At 40.9% G+C, this 21,089-nt stretch overlaps 1 protein-coding gene across 2 annotated transcripts in view; it reads left to right on the top strand.

Annotated features, from left to right (window-relative positions):
• The window catches only part of PLXND1 (plexin D1), a 226,404-nt gene that overhangs the window by 200,599 nt on the left and 4,716 nt on the right, over positions 1 to 21,089 (top strand). For both annotated transcript variants that reach the window (XM_042451226.1, XM_042451225.1), the window contains exons 30-34: positions 6,753 to 6,787; positions 7,745 to 7,849; positions 9,382 to 9,545; positions 11,310 to 11,457; positions 20,315 to 20,455. In XM_042451226.1, coding sequence (XP_042307160.1) covers positions 6,753 to 6,787; positions 7,745 to 7,849; positions 9,382 to 9,545; positions 11,310 to 11,457; positions 20,315 to 20,455 — 593 coding nt within the window. The remainder of the gene's footprint in view (positions 1 to 6,752; positions 6,788 to 7,744; positions 7,850 to 9,381; positions 9,546 to 11,309; positions 11,458 to 20,314; positions 20,456 to 21,089) is intronic.

Genomic DNA, 21,089 nt, shown 5'->3' with positions numbered 1-21,089 from the left:
GTGAATGGCTGCAGTACAGGCATTTACCCACTGCGCCACCAGGGCTCCTTCTCCACTATGCCATTCTGGCTTTCATACAAAATGGTACAGTGAGTGAAATACAATGAAATGAGATAAATCAGATTAAAGTAAAATAAAATATAATAAAAAAGGTAAGATGAATAAAATAAAAATATAGGTAAAATGAAATAGTATAAGATAATACTTATAATAATAAATTGCCATGTTGTAATAAGGTAAAAGATAATAAAATACAAAGCAACATATTTTAAGCAAGTTCATCATCTTTTCATGCAACCCCAGTATGTTCAATAAAAGATGCTCTCAGCTCGACAGCCCTAATTATGAACTTGGCAGTTCTAATGACTACATATGTATTTGTACCCAGAAGGAAATAAGATAACCATTTGTTATGTTCCCAGTATATAGTTCTGTCCAGTATTGTGTGTAGGTACTGGGTCCTTATGGAGGCATATAGCTGACAGTTAAATAGGACATGCACAATATCTTCTATTTCAAATGCTCCACAAACACATGTTCTCTCAGTGTATGGCACTTGATGAATTCAATGTAACGATGTGGACAGGTCGTTCGGATGGGTGGGCTCAACAACTTGCTTATTGGATCTGGGCCCATCCTTGCCAGATGAGGACTGTCGAAATGGGGTGATGGTGATGATAAAAGCTTGCTTGCAGGAGGATTGTGACCATGTGTCCTTAAGTGAGCAATGCCAAGATCATTGTTAAACAAATCTGCATTGGTTCTGACCAATAATTGATAATTATTGACCAGTCTCCAATCTTTCTTTTTGGAGCATGGTTCTCCAAATACACATCCCCATATCTTCAAAAATAGCATCAGCTAAGGATAGTGCTAAGGATAGTGTGTCTCCTCTGAATGAAAGTCTGGAGGCAGTAATTAGCTGGGAGAGGAAATATAAACTGAACCTGAATCCAGACAAGATAGTGGGTAAGAAGTTGTTGTTGTTGGCTGGTACAAATCACTCAACCACCAGCTGTCTTGCACAGAATTGAGTATTTGGATTCTTTCCTGTCTGTGTTCAGATCTGGTTTGGGGACTAAAACATCCATGGTTACCTTGAGTGTGCTTCTTTGTTGGTTCTGCTGGACCTTTCTGCATCAAGCATCAGACTTAGCAGCACCATTATTTTTGTGGTTCAGGAAGTAGTGCTGGAGCACTTTTACTCACCTCCCTGATCTCAGGCCTTTGTTTTTTCTTCTGACAGAATGAAGCTGCTGAGAGAGATCCATGGTTTGGGTCTTCTCAGTACACTTACGGTAACAAACCTGTTCTCAAGGCTATAGAGGTTCTGAACCATTGCTTAAATGCAGTAATGGATTGGATGTAGGCTTACAAGTAGAGGTTCCATCCAGGCAAAATAGTGGCTCTGTTGGTAGTATACAGGATAAATTCTGAATAAGATTGTATTTCCTTTGAAAGAGCAGGCTTGCATTTGGGGAGTGTTCTTGGCTCCAGCACTGATGCTGGATGACCAGGTGGCTAGTGTGGCTAGAAGTGCCATTTGTCCAATTGTGGTGGCACAGCAGCAGCAGCATTTCCTCCTAGGTTATGTAGATCTGGCACAATGAAACATTAGACTACTGCAATACACACTAAGTGAAGCTGCCTCTAGAATTTCAGGAACTATAGCTGATGTAAAATTTGGCAGCCAGATTGCTTTCCATTGTATTTTTCCCCAGCCTCCCATTGCATATTGTTTTATATCAATAACACCAGTTTCCGTTTTGTTTCTGGGCTCATTTCAAGGTGCTGGTGTTTATCTGTTAAGCCCTGAATTTCTTATGGTCATAATATCTGGAAGATTATTTCCACCTATATGAGCCTGCCCATAGCTTGCCACAGTCTTCTGAGAGCATGTTATATATATATGTGTGTGTGTGTGTGTGTGTGTGTATATATATATATATAACATGGAGAGAGAGAGAGAGAGAGAGAGAGAGAGAGAGAGAGAGAGAGACTAGGAAAAGATTGGTTAATGAGAACAAAGGAACTTGTCCTTTTTGTGGCAGCATCCCCAGCGTTTAGCACATTTTATTCTGAGAATGAATATTGTTACCTCTGTTCCTTTTGGTTCAGATACTCTCATTTTGTTTTGTTTTGTTTTGTTTTTATTTTAAATTTGGTTTTGAGGAATGTTTTTGTAAACTCCCTTCAGTTTTCTGTTAAAGCCAAAAGACAATATAGAATTATTTTTATTAATTAGTAATGTCAAGTGTTTCTCCTCTGGGAAGACGGGGGCTATGGAACTGGATACGATTTTGCCAGCTGGTCCCTAAGAGAGGAAAAAGTTAATTCACTGTAAAGATGAGTGGAACTGGAATTTCACAACTCTGTCCCATGAAAAATTTGTTTGGCCCTGATCTGAAAGTCTACCAGGCCTCCTCAACCTTTATAAAATGCATTTATCCTTTGTCCCAGAGTAGGACTCAAAGCAACTTATAATGTAAGTTGAAACAAATTAGCTAAAATAACACACTCTTCAGGTATATTTGTATATGAGATTTACAGTCATCAGTTGAATTTGTAAATCTTATATTGTCAGAAGGATCCCTCCCACTTTTCATTTTGGATTAATCATTATTAAACATTCATATACCTATCACAAGATAAATCAAAGGCACTTTAAGCCTCATTTGTAAAAATGTTTTTTGTCTTCCCATCCAAGGTGAAAGCACTCCTGACACTGTCAGAAATGTCTATGGCTTTGATGTAATCAGCCCTCATGACATTACTTTGTTGTAACTACGATTTAGCAAGACTCACATCACTGTGACAGTTACAGTGATTAAGCTACAGTAATTTATGTTGTTGAATCCTGCCATTCATCTAAAAGCCTTCAACATCCTCCACAGTAGGATTGATGGCCAGACAAAGAGACAGAAAGGCAGAGCAGAGACACTTAGTGCCCTGTTCACTACAGTGCATGACATTCTCTGAATGGCAGCCAGCAATCTGGAGGGGAAGGAGGGAGGGAAATGGGTGTCCAAAGAGCAGCAAGCAGTTTTTTGGCAAAACTCTAAGGAGACTCCAGCCTGGAGCCATCCATAAATATAATATAGCTTTGGTTATCAGACTGGATGTTATGAGGTCATCCTCCACACTGTTACTAAATAGACTTGTTTGTTGACCTTTGTACTGTAATGGCTGTCTTTTTCCATTGTGACAATGCCAATTTCAAATCTCCACCCACTTCACACATCAGGCAGAATGGCTTTTAGCTGGATAAGTGGCCTACAAAGAAGGCATATCACATTTTCAGCAGTCACTGTGACACTTTGAGGTGGAAACTGACAAAACTTGATAAAAGAAAAATTCCCAAGGTCATTCGCAAAACAGGAAGACACTGCTTTTCTGCTCGTTTCCTTTCCTCAGAAAATAAAAGTCTCAAAAATAACTATGAGGCATCCAGCAAAGAAAAGTGTTTTGGTGTTTTGTTTTTAGTTTGTTTCTAACTTTATTTGGGTTAGAAATACATTTCTGTGTAGAAGTAAGACCCACTGAATTCAGCGACGGGTATTCCTAGGTAAACATTTATATGGATGCAACTGTGATAATAGGCTCTGCCATTTATCAGGGGCAATACCACTGTGGGCTCACCTCCAGGGAAATAAAGAGTTAATTACATTAGTGTTAAATTACATTTATTAGCCTCACCATTACATAGGATCATCAGAAACTATGAGGGACAATAAGGTAACCTACTTGTGAGAGGTGTGAAAACTTCCAAACATTTCAGTAATGAAGGTTATAAAACACGACACCATGAGGCATGAGAGATTGTGGAGGATGATGGAGGGGTAGAAGAGGTGCTTCCTGCTTTACCATCCTTTGGGAAACTTGGTTGTAGGTTGGCCAAGGGCCTCCAAACTCCTAGGTTCCCATGATCATCCAAAAACCCTGAAAACCATCTGTATCATGAGTAGAATAGGGCTTGCTGTCTTTGTCCGATGAATAGGATTTCAGACTGTTTTGTAACTTTGTAACTACTCATTAGTAACACCTGAAGGAAGGTGCCTTCATGTACTGCATGCCTCTTGCTAATGTAAGTTAGGTTGCTTAGAATCAAAGCTTTCCTTAAAAGATTTCCACCTTTCCACTCTCTTTCCATGTGCCTTTGCTGGGTGTGGATATGTACATTTGTATATAGGATTCTCATTTTCAGTGAGAAGGGTAGGGGAAGTCTCTGCAGTCAGAGGTGGGGAAAGGGCAAGTTAAACCCCTCAGTGACTTACCAGTAAGTCACTAGATCTCAGGATGCAAACATTATTGGGTGCTGATGGCTGCTAGAATTTGGGCAATTTCCCCTCTCCTACTCAAGAGAGGACCCTTAACACTATTTTTAAGTATCTTAGGCGCAAAACAGACTGCCCCAAAAAGGTGGGCTGGCAGTAGCCAGTTTTCCTGCGGAGGATTTCCTGCAGGTTCTTTTTCGGATGACGCGCCCATATCACAAATGCGCCTTTTGAGCACTCATGATGTAAACGATGCGCAGCGACATCCATGAGCAGTGCATCGCTTACATCAAGATGGCGCCCCCGTGTGGATGGAAGTCCAGCATGATGACGGCAGCGGCACGTTCTAGGGTTCCGGAGTGTTCAGTTGCCCGTGCTCTGGAGCCCTAGAATTGGCCCGAGGATGATGCTTCCTGTTTGCCTGTCCCAGGCCTTAGTGTAGCAGATTTGATGGTGCAGGAGTAGGTGATACCCCTGAGGGCAGGATCAAAATTCAAAATGACCTTAATAGATTAGAAAGCTGGTCCAAAGCTAATAAAATAAATTTCAACACGGAGAAATGTAAGGTACTGCACTTGGGCAGAAAAATGAAATGCACAGATATAGGATAGGCGACACCTGGCTGGACAAGACTACGTGTGAAAGGGATCTGGAAGTCCAAGTAGACCACAAATTGAACATGAGTCAACAGCGTGATGCGGCAGCTAACAAGGCCAATGTGATTTTAGGCTGCATCAGTAGAAGTATAGTGTTTAGATCAAGGGAAGTAATAGTGCCACTCTATTCTGCTCTGGCCAGGCCCCATTTGGAATACTGTGTCCAGTTCTGGGCACCACAATTTAAAAAGGCTGTGGAGAAACTGGAGCATGTCCAAAGGAGGGCGACCAAAATGGCAAAGGGTCTGGAGACCATACCCTATGAGGAACGACTTAGGAAGCTGAGGATGTTTAGCCTGGAGAAGAGAAGGTTAAGAGGTGATATGATAGCCCTGTTTAAATATTTGAAGGGATGTCATATTGAGGAGGGAGCAAGCTTGTTTTCTGCTGCTCTGGAGACAAGGACCCAGAGCAATGGATGCAAGCTCCAGGAAAAGAGATTCCGCCTCAACATTTGGAGGAACTTCCTGACAGTAAGGGCTGTTTGACAGTGGAACACACTCCCTCAGAGTGTAGTAGTCTCTTTCATTGGAGGTCTTTTTTTTTTTTTCTGTTGTTTTTTTTTAATTATTATTATTGAGATAATACAAATACATATGTAATATTTAACATAAAATATCTCTTATTCCAAACGATCTTGCACCCTGATATTTATACAGAAAGCTTATTTTCCCATAGTTTCGCAACCTCTTTCCATTTTGCTTTATATTGCTGAACTGTTCTATCATTTTTGGACATTGAGATCATATCCAAGATTGCTAACTCATTCAATTTCAAAATCCATTCTTCTAAGGATGGGATAGAGTTGGCTTTCCAGTATTTGGCAAATAATATTCGAGCAGCAGTTATTGCATATAGTAAAACACTCAACTCATCTTGAACTAGATTGTCCCAAATCCCATCAGTAATATTTAACAAAAATAACTCAGGAGTAAATGGAATATTTTTCCCCATTGCATTTGTTATAGATCTGTGTATCATTATCCAAAATTTTTTAGCCGATTTACACTGCCACCAAAGGTGATATAAGGTGCCTCCTTTTTGATTACAATCATTGTAATCATTGGAGGTCTTTAAACAGAGGTCGGATGGCCATCTGTCAGGGATGCTTTGATTTGGATTTCCTGCATGGCAGGGGTTGGATTGGATGGCCCTTGTGGTCTCTTCCAACTCTAGGATTCTATAATTCTAGGATTCTGTAGTTCTGTATGAAATCTAGCAAGTCTCCTGTTGCCAGTGCAAGAATAGTAGAATAATGTTAGGTTCTTCTTCCTTTTTTGAATGATTTTCTTGATGTATGGCTGTGACTGAAGGGTAATACAATCAAATATCTATTTCAGTTATTTACTGCTCAGTAAAAAGTTTCTGATTACATACAATTGTTTCATTCTCATTTATATAACTAAAATAACCTAAAAGTTGGTTCAAGGAATTTTGAAAGAAGTTGACAAATGTTTAGTGGTGAAGGACAGCCAAGGCCAAATATTGCTAAACCCATATGAAGCCTAGCAATTGGAAAGTGAGACTGGAAGCCAAAATATGCATTGCCAGATCAGTTCAGGCCCAGCACCAAGTTCTCAAATTATAAACATGGATTTAACTACCAGACTCCATATAAATATAATACGTGTTAGTTAATTTTTCATTGGTCCATGTTATTTAAGTTATGAGTGCTGTAAGTGTACCATGCCTTATTATTGCTGCTTATACTCAGGAGAAGAAATACCCAAACATCCTCTCTTAGAAAAGATTATTGTGCAAAATTGCCATTTTCTTTAATTCATTTTTTTCAAACCTTTTCTTTTTCTTTTTCTTTTTTCAGTGAAAGATTTGGACACTGAAAAATACTTTCACTTGGTAAGTATCCTGTTCCAAGAACAGGATAATTGACTCTCCTACTGTGAGTGGGCCTGGGATATTGTCCTTATGGGATCATTTCTCCTCCTCTCCCCTATTTCCTCTGTAGGAAATGTCTTTTTGGGAATTGGACCCACACACCAAGATAGTGTGTGAATGACATGATAATTTAAGGAAAGTCCAGTCAGCATATACACACAAATCTCAATGGCTTTATGTAAAACTGTAGACATAATTGCTTAACCAAATGGTTTGATGGGTGGGAGGTAGATCTGGTCCAATGAAATTTGCAAAGTGTGTTTGTTAAGAAACAAGCCCACCTTCCACTCCCATAGTTTAGCAATGTACAGCAAAAGGGCAGTAATGCTGCATATAGTTTATTGTCAAAGGCAAATCTAGGAACGCCTTCCATATGTACAGTGTATGCAGACTGATGCAATTGTCAGCTGGCCAGCATCCTGGCCTAGGATCAGACCCACCAAGGGGTTGATTGAGACCCTTGTGGTTCTTCTGTCTTTGCATAATAAGATAATAATTGAACACACACTATGTTTGGCATAGGGGGAAAAGCCCATTTTTTATCTTAATCTGAATCATAATCTTGTATGTATACTTTAACATATTTTACCTTTTGGATGACTGTCAGTTATCAGAAAGAAAAGGTGCATTCTGTATGGTGATGTTTTAGACAGCTGAGTTCATTGTAAGTTAAGTGTTTAGCAAAAGTCTTCATTAAGTGAGAAAATGAGAGAGCTAGAAAGCAAAAGGAAACAAGGATCACAGCTGGCAAATATTACAATTTATTATTAATATTCTTGGTGTTCATAATCTGAATGCTCTGGTTTATTGCATGGGATAACATTCTTTCCTCCCCTTTGCCATTGTTATTTTAAACAAGAATGCTTTTTGGCAGCATTTACTTTAAATCATTTTAACTGTATATAATCTTGTCTTTAGGTCCTTCCCACAGATGAGTTGAATGACAATAAAAAATCTCATCGGCAGAGTCATAGAAAAAAAGTCCTTCCAGAAATCTACCTGACCAGATTGCTGTCCACAAAGGTAGGAGACTTGAGGTCTGAGCTTAGCATAAAGAACAGAGCATTGAACGCTGCCACAGACCAGCCCACTTTGCATCTATCTTGGTGTCAAATGCTTATCTCACCAGTCTCCACATCCCAGTAGATGGAGAAAAAGACAGTAGTCAAGTCCTTCAAGAGGCAACCTTGAGCTGTTCAGCTTTGTGTTTTGTTTTGTTTGTCTAACATCGAGAGAATAGTTGAATACACAGAAAGTCCACTTATGTTTGTTTGGTTTTTGTTGTTGTTGTTGTTGTTGTTGTTTGGGGGAAAGGTTTTTGTTTTGTTTTGTTTTTTGAAGTTCTGCATAGAATTGCATTCATAGACCAGGCTCAAGTCATGTACAGTGCCTCCATTGGATCCCACCATTTTGGAAAATATCTGATAGAAATAGGAATCAAGATATGCTTAATCCTCTCCCAGTTTACTGCTGTTCCACTTTATTTTATTTTATTTTAAAAAAACAGTTCCCATGGGTTCCAAACACAGGTTTGCAAAACTTGAAATTTTTAAATAGAATTTTTTATATAAATATTTTGAATGAATTAGAAACAGTTTGGATGGGGTTAAGGTGAATAGCAGTGGAAGGAGAAAGATGAAGTGCACCTCCCTTTCACTTCTCCAATTCAAACTATCCTGCAAAAGTACTTTTGCTGATAAAATGATGGGAATGCTGGTGTTCAACACATATTTAGCTCCTTAACAGCTTACAAATAAATAACATGACATATATTGACTAGTTAAAAACAAATTGTGCAGATTAATTGCAAGACTAGATTAAATACACAACAGAAAAAAATAATTTGCTGTGGTTTATCACTAGCCTACAATTACCAATATGCAGCACTTAAAAAAAAAAATTTTTTTTTATGAGATTACACCAGTGTAAGTCAAGCACTTGTCTGTCATGAAATCTGTTTCTTGTGTTATTGCTTAAATGGGACCAGCACTCTCTGGGAAATACAATAGCAGGTTTTCAAGCCCTGCATTTAACACTCATGGGAAGTGTGCAGGCCAGACTAGGATCTGAAATATAGCACTAAACTTCTGCAGCATCTGGAAAAGTTTGATGCAGTGGTGGTGAATAGTCCAGTCTACACTGAGAAACACCACTTTACAGCATCAGTACGATTACTCTTAATGGACTTGGACACAGAGTTTGGCTTTCAGCCATTCTGTAATTCCACTGCTTTGTGATTCATAATTGGAGGAGAGATCACAAGAGTTGCCAGGGGTCTGTAGCTTTTCCACTGTTTATCACATAGAACAATCACAGATGTGCTCCCTGATTCCAGCACCAGAGAAGGAGAATCTCAGTGCCAAAAGAGATTAAATGCAAGCGAAAACTAATTATATCACTATGTTAAAAATTAACTCATGTGTCTACGTTGCCTTCTCTCAGTCGTGTATGGTGAGATTTCTTCAACTTAGTTTGAAAAATAATAATCATGTTGTAATAAGAGCAGAATTACCATAGTTGCTTTCTTAAGCCATATTCTCATACTTATTCTTCAGGGTACACTGCAAAAATTCCTGGATGACCTATTCAAAGCCATTCTGAGCATCCGAGATGAGAAGCCACCTGTGGCTATCAAGTATTTCTTTGATTTCCTGGAAGAGCAAGCAGAGAAACGGGGAATTTCTGACCCAGACACATTGCACATTTGGAAAACGAACAGGTTAGAATAAGAAATGATATTCCTTTTGCTTTTTGCAATAATTGGCTTGTTTTTTTAAAATCTGATATGTGGAGTAATCATGGTTTGTATAATTTTAATTACTAGAATTCTTAATCAAAGTATATGGAAAGAGCTGGAATGCTTGAGCCCCTAGACTTGAAAGATGTGGAACTGGGTGGGAGCAAGGAGCAATTGTACTGAGCAAAGAAGGGAACATGTAATCATTTTTAATGTATAAAGTCTGAGTTACAAGACTAGAAAATTGAGGTAAACAAATAAAAAAGGAGAATATTGCTATAATTTTGACATATACTCATCCTTGAGCAAGCTCATTGATTCCAGTTGTAGTTTCTCTGGAGACAGCTTATACAGAAGAGGAGTTGGAGGAAAATGGCAAGGGAGCAGGAAATAGCTTCAGGACTGCTCAGCAGTGAAAATTATATGCTCCTCAGAGAATATTAAAGAGATGCCTTTCAAGCTGTCTCAAGGGAAACAAATATTCCAGCTCCAAGTTCGAAAATAAATCAAAACGGAGTGTCAGCAAGTTCATATAAATATAGGTTACCAGAGATATTTGTGCAAATTCATACCATTCTTTATATTTCTTGTACTTGATGACAAATGTGGACAGACTCATTAAAGGTGGGGAGCAAATCTATCCCCTTATATTATCCTATTCCATTTGCCAGTAATTAGTAGGGTGTTTTCCCCCTATTATTCATTAGATAAAATGGTAAAGGTAGTCCCTTGACATGAATGTCTAAGGGACTGTGCTCACTTCTGTTACTAAGCTGAAGAGCCAGTGTTGTCCAAGGATTGCTCTGATGGTCATGTGGCCAGCATGACTGCACCAAATGCTGTTACATTCCCACTTAAGTGGTATCTATCTATCTACGTGCTTTTGAACTACTAGGTTGACAGAAGGTGGGACTAATCCCAGGTAGAGGTGGGATATAAATAAATAAATGTTGTTGTTGTTGTTGTTGTTATTAATGACAGAAGTTCACTCCACCATGCAGCACTCGGGCCTTGAACTGCCAACCTTCTGATATTCTGATCATCAGAACTGGCATCTTAACCACTAGGCCACCACACCCCTTCTTCATTAGATATGTCCTTTACAAATAGATCTAATAAAGCTGAGCCAATGTAGATGAACCCATGTTCTTTGGCGAGTGTGATGTGGCAGCAACAACACTGACAGTTCTTGTTTTCTAAGCCAGTCAATATGTGTATTTTCAGAAAGACAGAATAGTTAGAATCCAAAAGTATTTGTTGTTTGTGTATTTGGAATGAATGTTGAGCATGTAGTGTTTCAGTCCTGTCCCCTCCATTCTCAAGTCCCCATGTTGAAAGGGAAGTTCTGCAAAAACATGTAACATGTAGATTACAGAGCTCCATGACATAAAGAAACCTGATAATGCATACAGTCCCAATTGTGTTGAGTTCTGTTTAAATGATCATGGTTGCAGTTCCTTCACTGTCAACAAGAGGGGAGAGATTTGGAAAGTGGGGTGGAGCAACCAGGATGGGGGCACACTCTCCAGCTGTCTTTACATACTTACAAAATAATAATAATACCTGGATAGAGTAATGAAGAAAAAACCCAGGAAACTTTCTCTTGGTAACAGTCCCATCACTACAGAAACCAGTATCTATTTTATTATGACCCTGGTCCCATATTATTTCTGTCAGCCTACAGTGGAGGGAACAAGAACCGATCATGATAACCATGCCTATCAATTTTGTGTTTTATCTGTGCAGCCTACCTCTGAGATTTTGGGTCAACATTCTGAAGAATCCCCAGTTCGTCTTTGACATTGACAAAACTGACCACATAGATGCCTGTCTTTCTGTAATTGCCCAGGCCTTTATTGATGCCTGTTCCATCTCAGATCTGCAATTGGGAAAGGTATATATCTACCAAAAAGTTGATGGTTTTGTTAGCTCTTCTGAAGAAGCATCTTTCTCTAGAACTTGAAGGGCTTTAACATGTAGTCATAGGTTTGCAAGGAAATGTGCAAACTGAGAGTTATAATATATTTTAAAGATACATAAGCTTATATTTACACTTACATCATCATCATCATCAATATGGTAATCCATTCATCAGTGCTGATTGCTGAAATGATTGATAACAAACAGGCCCCATTCATGTTGCTCAAATAAATAATCATCCAAAGGGCCATTCACATTGCAATATAGACCGAATTTCAAACCGGATTATAAGTGGGTTGTTCCCACTGGCACCAGTTTTGCACACTCAAACTGGGGCAAATCTCCCTCAGCGCGGGTTTTCCGATATCGGGTTTTTCCCATTTCTTTTCAGAAAACCCGGTTCTTCCATGGTGCTGGCAAATGGGAACTTGTCCCCAATCATGATCTGGTCATTTGGGGGAGAGATAAAGGTCAGAGGGTGGGCAGTGGGTAGAACATGCCTCCCCTCTCGCACCAGTCACTTTGCAAATGGCTTATTTTAAAATTTTAATTCTCGGATGGACTATACAAATGCTTGTGCTAACATTTTTCCCTTTTGCTACTGGAGCCAAAATAAAAGTTTTAACTTTTTTGCTCAGATGTTGCTGGGGCTGGCATTTTTTTTTAATTATGCAAATTGATAGAATATGTGAATGCTTCTGGTACATATATTTCCCTTTCGCTTGTTCCCGCCACTGCAGCCAAAATACAAGTTTGCATACACTTTTTGCTGGGATGCCGCCAGGGCTGGCGTTATATTTGACACAGTGACAGAATATGCAAACTTTGCCGCTAGATTTTTAAAAATAATTTTAAAAAAGCAGGAGGAGAAAGCACCCATGCCATTGGCAAATGGCTGCAGCAGATACATGACATGTCACCATTAACAACAGCAGAAGTGAATATGCAAGTGATTGATAACTGCAAGTTATAAGGAGGCTCCATCCTAAATTGTTCCTTTTTAAGTGTGAATATCAAGCAGGGTAAATTGCACCAGGGAGGTTCAATCAGGATTAGGTAGTGGGAACTCCATTCCAGACAGATTCGGGTATTAGATGATGATGATAATGATGATGATGATGATGATGATGATGATGATGATGATGATTATTATTAACCTTTTTTTATAAAGCGCTGTAAATTTACGAATCTGACCGGATCTGGCTTGGGCCTGAGAGTGAAGCAGTGTGGACACAGGCCCTTCCAGCTGGGTACTCAGTCAAGGACCAGACCAGGTTAGGTGGGCAGTGTTGCCTTGATTCATAAGAACACCCTTTCCTTGACCAGGAACCATGTCCGACAAACTGACTATATCGAATGTATTTACCTAACCCTGAAGGCCAGGGACAGTTTAGGGATTCTGTTGGTCTACCGGCCACCCCGTGTGCTAACAGACTCCCTAGCCGAGCTGACACAGCTGGTCTCGGAGCTGGTGCTGGAGTCCCCAAGGCTTCTTGTCCTGGGGGACCTCAACATCCCCTTCGAGACCAGCCAAGGTCCATCTGGTGCGGCTCGGGAATTCATGGCTACCATGACCGCCATGGGCCTCTCCCAATTGGTCTCAGGGCCTACACATTCTGCTGGTAATACACTGGATTTGGTCTTTTGTACGGACATGGAGACTCCGTGGGCGGAGATTATCAATGTCTCTGCCCTGTCATGGACGGACCATTTCCTGGTCGAGGCTAGACTCAAGGCATCTACCCAAATCCCTCCCGGAGGTGGTGGACCTATTAGGATGGTCCACCCTCGAAGGCTGATGGATCCCAAAAGGTTCTAAGAAGCCCTAGAGGGGTATATGGTTGGAACTGACGGCGATTCTGTTGATGCCCTGACTAACACCTGGGATACAGATCTCTCCAGGGCTATATACAGTATCGCTCCCAAGCGTCCTTTCCGGCCTGCTTCCAAAAAGCAACCCTGGTATACGGAAGACCTCGGGGAAAGGAAGCGGGCTGTGCAACGACTAGAGCACATCTGGCGGAGACACCAGCACTTAGCCGACAAGGCACTCCTAGAGTCTCAATTGAAGGCCTACGGAGTGGCAATAAGTGCAGCAAAGCACTCATTCTATGCTGCACGTATTGTGTCTGTGGAGTCGCGTCCGGCAGAGCTGTTCAGGGTAGTGAGGGAGCTTACCCAACTGCCTCCCTCCCTGAACCCTATTTTGGAACCATCCAAAGCCTGCTGTGATGAGTTTAACAACTTCTCCTGGATAAAATCTCTCGGATAAGGGCTGATCTCGATGCCAGTATTTTTTCAGAATCCAGAGTAGAGGTCTCCAGAGCTTCTGTGGACTCTGTTAAACTGGATTATTTTGAGTCTGTGAGTACTGAGGAAGTGGACAAGATCCTTCAAAGTGTTAGGAAGACGACATGCTCTCTCGATCCTTGTCCATCATGGCTGGCAGCTCAGGGGGGAACGGCTGTAACTATTATGTTACGCCGTATAATTAATTCATCTTTTGGGGAAGGGCGGTTTCCATCTAGTCTGAAATTGGCCGTTGTAAAACCTTTGCTAAAAAAGCCCTCCCTAGACCCCTGATTCGGAATAATTATCGGCCTGTCTCGCTGCTGCCTTTTTTAGGGAAGGTGATCAAGAGGGCGGTTGCCTTTCAGCTTCAAGCGATCTTGGATGAAACGGATTTTCTAGACCCATTTCAAACTGGCTTCCGGGCGGGCTATGGGTTGCCTTAGTCAATGATCTCCGTCTGGGCATGGACAGGGGTAGCGTGTCCCTGTTAGTGCTTTTGGACATCTCAGCGGCTTTCGATACCATTGACCACAGTATCCTTCTGGAAGGCCTAAGAGAGTTGGGTATCGGGGCACTGCGCTCCAGTGGTTCTGTTCCTACCTCTCGGGTAGATTCCAGATGGTGCAGCTGGGGGACGTTTGCTCCGATAAGAGGGTGCTTACATCTGGTGTCCCTCAAGGAGCCATTCTGTCCCCCATGCTATTTAACATTTACATGAAACCGCTGGGAGAGATCATCCGGAGACACGGGGTGCATCAGTACGCTGATGACACCCAAATATGTTTCTCTGTGTCTCCGACTGACGCAGTGACTAGGGATGGCATCTCTCCTCTAAATGCCTGCTTGGAATCGGTAATGGGCTGGATGAGGGAAAACAGACTCAATCTGAATCCAGAGAAAACGGAAGTACTCGTGATAGGTTCTCCTGGCCCGGGAAAGGAAATTTGTCCACCTGTCCTGAACGGGGTCACGCTCTCCTTGAAGGACTCAGAATGCAGTCTGGGGGTGCTTCTGGACTCGTTGCTCCACCTGATGTCTCAGGTGGATGCGATGATCAGGAGCACCTGTTACCAGCTTCGTCTGATACGCCAGCTGCGACCCTACCTAGGCCGGGGCGACCTTGAAACGGTGGTACATGCTCTGGTAACCTCTCGGTTGGATTTCTGTAATGCGCTCTACATGGGGCAACCCTTGTACCAAACCCAGAAGCTTCAATTAGTACAGAACATGGCAGCTAGGTTGGTCACTGGATGTTCCAGGACTAGCCACATAACACCGATTCTGCAAGATCTTCATTGGCTGCCTGTCCGCTTCCGGGCACAATACAAGGTGTTGGTTATCACCTATAAAGCCCTAAATGGCTTGGGCCCAGGGTACTTGGAGGACCGCCTCTCCCCATATAATCCGCCCCACACTCTCAGATCGGTCGGGAAGCAATTCTTAAGGGTTCCCAAGACGAGATACACCTCGTCTTTCCAAAGAGCATTCTCTGTTTCCACCCTGCAGTCCTGGAACTCCTTTCCCGACGAGCTCCACTCTGTCACCTTCCTTGACCTGCTCAGGAAGAAACTTAAGACCTATCTCTTCCAACAAGCATTCCCCCATGTGCCTTGACATTTGTTATTCTCCCCCGTCATACAGTTGCTTATCCAGCTAGTTTGTTTCTTTGGTTTACTCTTGTGAATTTTACTGTGCTTTATTATTGGGATGTTTTTATATTGTATATTGTTTACATTTATGCTGTACCCCGCTTATTTTTTGGAAAAGCGGGCTATAATAAACAGTATTATTATTATTATCACATCATCACATCAGCATCAATCATCTACCCAGGACAAAAGCGCCAGGGTGAAAGGGGCCCTAGTGTCTCCTGAATGATCAGCTCTTGCAGCAACTGAAGCGGAGACCTTGTTACCCAGAGTTATTCAGTATATGGGGTTAGCTTTGAAAATTGTCCCAAAGCTTCACCTGGTGCAAAATGCAACATGGATCTTGGCTTTTACAATGGCAACATCTAGGACCTTCTCATAGCTGCCCTTGGGCTCTGGAACTCTCTTCCTAGGAGGCTAGAAGGACACTGTCCTTGCTGTTCTTCATTAGCAGGCAAAGATTTTTTTATTATTATTGCAACAGGTTTTGGAGAACTAAATGGATTTTGAATGCTGTGTTTAATTTTAATGTTCAGTTCTACCATTTTTAATTATTTATTATTTTTATTATTTTTAATTGTGTGTTTTAATTTGTTTTAAAGTTATCATTGGTTTAACTCTATTTTAATGTTGATCTTTCATATATTTTCACTGTATTGTCTTTGTTTTAATTTGTAAGCCTCCTTGGGTGATGGCTGTATAAGCTAATGGTTACTCCTGGCAGCCTGTAGAGCCATCACCCAGGACAAAAAAGAAGCACAATAAAACCACTGGTAGACCAGGCAAAAAGGATCTGTGAACCCCATTTCCTGGAAGATGAATTGAAGCACCTAGATGGGGCTCTACAGGCTAATGGTTACTCCAGCTCAGACATCAGAAGGACTGCCAGACCCAGAAAAACCCATAGGAGTGAAGACAACCACCCACCCAAAGGGAAAGTATTTTTATCATACACCAAAGGAGTCACAGACAGAATAGGGAAACTGGTGAGGAAACACAACCTCCAAATGATCTACAGACTGACCAAGAAAATCCAGCAAATGCTGCACTCAGTGAAGGACAAGGGAGACCTCTCAGGGTCACAGGAGTTTACCGCATGCCATGCAGCTGCGGACAAGTCTACATAGGGACCACCAAATGCAGTGTTCAAACACAAATCAAGGAATATGAGAGACACTGCAGACTGAGTTAGCCAGAAAAAGCAGTAGCAGGACATGTTATAAACCATACTGGACATAAAGTTCTATTTGAAAACACTGAAATGCTGGACCATGCCAACAACTATCAGATCAGAATGCACAGAGAAGCCATTGAAATCCACAAACACCTTCAACAGGAAAGAAGAAACCCTTAAAGTGAACAAAGATTGGCTGTCAGTCCTGAAAAACACCAAAATCAAGACCCAGCAAGTGCAAATGGAAACCACCCAGGGTCAGGGGGTTTCCCAGCAGACAATGGATCACTAATTAAATGGACACCCTGAGGCCTTGCCATTCAACAGCAGACCAACACACAGATTAGATATAGTATTTCATCTCTGGTTTACTGGAAAAGAAACAAACTTGAGAAAGGAAAGAGCTTGCATTTGGATGGCACAATAAATAAATGATGGAATGAAGCACCATGTTTCATTTGTTGGTTCCTGCAGCAAGCATTAGCAATTGAGAAGCAGAATTCAACACATATAAACTCTGGCTCCTGTTGATCTCTGGATTACCATGTCATCCCCATTCATTCCCTGCCCAAGAAAAGCCAGCCATGTCTCAGTTTGTGAATTTATCAATAGGCATGATCTTTTAGGTTTGTTGTTGCTGCTGCTGCTATTTTAGAACTTCAAATATTTCATCATTTTCTAGTTTGAAAAAGGAACAGTAAAAGGGTGCTATTAAGTTGAAAGTTTGATTTAAAATTATTTCCACTCTGCAGGAATAAAAGTTATTGCAGTTTTTGATGTAACTGTTTTCAAATTGGCTTTTTTCATGCCAGATTCTTTCAAGAGGGTGTGAATGTATTTCTCTTGTGATTAATATTTTATGTGTACTTTACAGTTTTAAAGCCACTTTAAGAGCAATAGCCCAATTTTTAAAGGAGAATCACCTGTTTATCACAAACTAACTTTTTCACTAAGATAAGGCAGAAGCAATATTTTGTGGAGCAATAGGTGTCACATCAATTCAAATTCTCTTTGTTCAGACAGCTGGAAGGGCAAGTTTGAGGGTTGTGACCTTGATTCTCTTCTTCTTTCTTGTCCAGCTAACAGGATATTATATGCTGGGTTCTAGGAAGCTTCCTGACTCCAGGAAGCCTAACACTGATTTATGGGTTGTATTTTTGATTGCTATAACCATTAATTGTAACAACAGAATTTTTAGCCACAAAAATTGTGTACTGCTCTATTATCATCATCTGAATTACACTTTAATAAGTTCATTTGAAATACATCTACTATTTATTAAGCTGTAATGTTTTGCCTTTGGGTAGTCAAGTGATTGCATTCATCATCCTGCAGAGACTTCCTTATTAACCTGCATTTTGTTTTAAAAGGAGCTTAAGATTTAGCTGGGGTATATTAGTAGTTCATAGAATCTACTCCAGAAGGGAATAAGGAGTGTATGATCTTAGACATATTTCCTTTATCTTATTGTCAGACCTTAGTATTCTCTTGGTGAAAGAACAGATTAAGATCATGTAAAGATAATTATTCATGAAAGTAGTTATTGTATTATTATGAATTAAAGCTCTTTGTCATAGGAGGTATTCAGTAGGAAACCACTCTTCCAGTATAGCCAGGTTTAGTTGGGAATCCCTTATGAAAATGACTTCCTACAACCCAGATAAGGCCAGGAAAGCTTAAGGCTAAACCACAGTTAAATGACTGGTGTATGGTGATAAATTCTACTGTAGCTCAGTTAACCAGTTTCAGGAAGATGAGGAGGAAGGAGTTGTACGCTGTCATTAGGATGGAGGAAATAATGCAAATGTTGTCATACAAATTCCAATCCAATAAAATTATACCAATTCCAATCCAATAAAATATTACAAATTCCATGTAAAGGATATTTCTGGATTGTGGCCTACTGAGCATACACCTTATTCTGTTTCTATATAAAAGCTCCTGGAACAAGAGCATATTCAGGAACAAGCTCAGTCTGAAAACTAGAAAGGCATGTGTGTTTTATTGTCCTTATGACTTTTTCTGAGTTTGATGTTGACATCTGAAACTTTCCAGCATCAATACGTTTTATTAGGGAATGTTGTAAATTACAACCCGCTCAGTACTGGCACATAGTGTGCATGAAGCAGAGCTGTAAGGTGGAGAGGTCCCTATGCAACACCACCACTGTGCATTTGATTCTTTGCTTGAAAGCCCCAGGAACCTCTTCCTCAAGACAGATTAATATGGGCTGAAGTTCTAATGAGAGGTGCCAGTCTTGTGGGTGCTTGGGTTTCTGCAGGCTTTTTTTCATCTATTATGAAATACTTTTTTTAACTTGTCAGACTGTAAGTTAAGACAGAGTAGGTCAGTTGGGGTCAGACAGCAGATGGAAATGTTTTCAGAAATACAATTGCACAAAAGAAGGCATTGTTGAATAAATGGGAGAAATAAATCCCTAGCATCAAAATAAAATTACATCTGTATGCAGTATGTCATTACTTGTGTGGGCCCATTCTTCTTCCCCCCCCCCCCCCGCCCTGATTTAAAGGGAAAGACCACAGACTTCAGTGGAGTCTGTCAGTGAGCTTATCCAGAGGTCTAACTGAAAGTTAGAGCCCAAACAGACAGGCTAAAATAAAGCTGCTTCGGGTCATTTTGGAGGTATGCTGTTTAAATGACGCAGGCCTGGTACACACGGGCCAAAAGCAGCATGCCACCGCCGATACTAGGGTTTGGGAGTGCACAGTAACTGCACGCTCCCTAACCCTAGTACATGTGGGCACTGCCGTCACCATGCCGCTGGAGGCCACTTAATGCACCTTACCAGCGGTGCATTGCTGACGCGGCAACCACACAACTACACCAACGATGCAGAGAAGAAAGGGGGCACCCCTTTCTCCTCTTTAGGATCAGGGTACCGCCGGGCATGAAGCCGCAAGGGCACCCCTTTTCCAGGCCGAAGAGAAGTGGCATAATGGCTCTTTGGCCTGGAAAAACGCTGGATTAGGGCCACAGGGCTGCGTGTGCGGTTACCATGGCCCCAGTCCTACACTTCCAGGGGTGGCACAGACCCGCCCCTTTCAGGTGAGTCTGTACAGCCTTACAGGCATCGCAAGAGGCCAGAAGCTGCGCCAAAGCTGTGCTCCAATCCTTAGGACTGGAGCGTGGCTTTGGCATGACTTCTGGCCTCTTAGGACACATGCATCATTTAAACAGCATACCTCCAAAGTGACCTGAAGCAGCTTTATTTTGGCCTGTCTATACGGGCCCTAAGTCACCCTTTTAGAAAAAAATCTCAACAGTCGAGAACAATGGTAGATTCAACTAAGAAATAGTGATTCTAACCAATGTAGCTGCTCAGCTTTACCATGGACAATTTCACTTGCAAACTGTCAGTTCTTGCTAGAGTAGTGCAGTGGTCCCTTTCTTTCTCTTCTTCCTTGTAGTGTTGACAATACTGTTGGTATAAATCAGAGGTAAGAACCTTCTTTTTGGCCCACACACAAGAGGTGAGTGGGAGTCCTGCAAAAAGCAGGAAGGCACAAAGACAGCAGTGGGAAGGGCCATCACACATAAAATGTTTATATATGTCCACTAGTAAGGGACATCTATATCCTTACTCACACTTAGCACTCATCCATTCATTCACACACATATTCATGTAATTGTTCATATGTGCACTCTCATGCTTACAGTGATTTATCAGTGCTTTCTCTTTGGATGTTTCTTTCTAGGACTCGCCTACTAATAAACTATTATATGCCAAGGAAATTCCTGAGTATAGAAAAATAGTTCAGAAGTATTACAAACAGATCCATGACATGCCACCTCTCAGTGAACAAGAAATGAATGCACACCTAGCAGAGGAATCTAGGGTAAGAAAACAGCTCTTCTAGTGTATTACTATTCAAATTTCTGTATAGCACTCATGGCAGTAGCTTATGATATCAACAAAACAAAACAGTAGCTTATGATATCAACAATTATATCATTTTCCTCCAAATTATAAAATATTGAATTCAAATCAATACAAATATTGTCAAGTTCTATATTTATAGCAATGATGAGTATTGTGGAGCTCTTCAGATGTTGTTCAACTGCAACTCCTAGCATTTGGTAACCATTAGTAATACTGGCTAGGGCTAATAGGACATAAAGTCCCACAAGATATAGAAGTATGCAGTTCCCACACCATTCTATATCCATGGTAAGCTAAGAGAAAGTATTAAAAACAAAATGAGGAATCAAATTAATGTGTGCATGAGCTAAACCATGTATAAATCAATCAAGTGATTGACCTTGGTTACACTAGACTTTCAATTTCCCCCACAACTCAGAAGTTATATATGTCACATATTAATTATCTTCAAAGAGAACCTGAGCTGAAATATGCTGATGTTGGTTTAGAACGCAAAATCAAATCCAAGTACCATTTTAGTGCAATTGATTTCTGTCAAACAGAATGGCTCTCACTTGTTGTATGTTGATTAATATTCTTCCCCTGTTTGT

This window comes from Sceloporus undulatus, chromosome 2, assembly GCF_019175285.1.
Source record: "Sceloporus undulatus isolate JIND9_A2432 ecotype Alabama chromosome 2, SceUnd_v1.1, whole genome shotgun sequence".
Lineage (NCBI taxonomy): Eukaryota > Metazoa > Chordata > Lepidosauria > Squamata > Phrynosomatidae > Sceloporus > Sceloporus undulatus.
The sequence above is the reverse complement of the archived record's forward strand: the minus strand, read 5'-3'. Positions and strand labels throughout refer to the sequence as shown.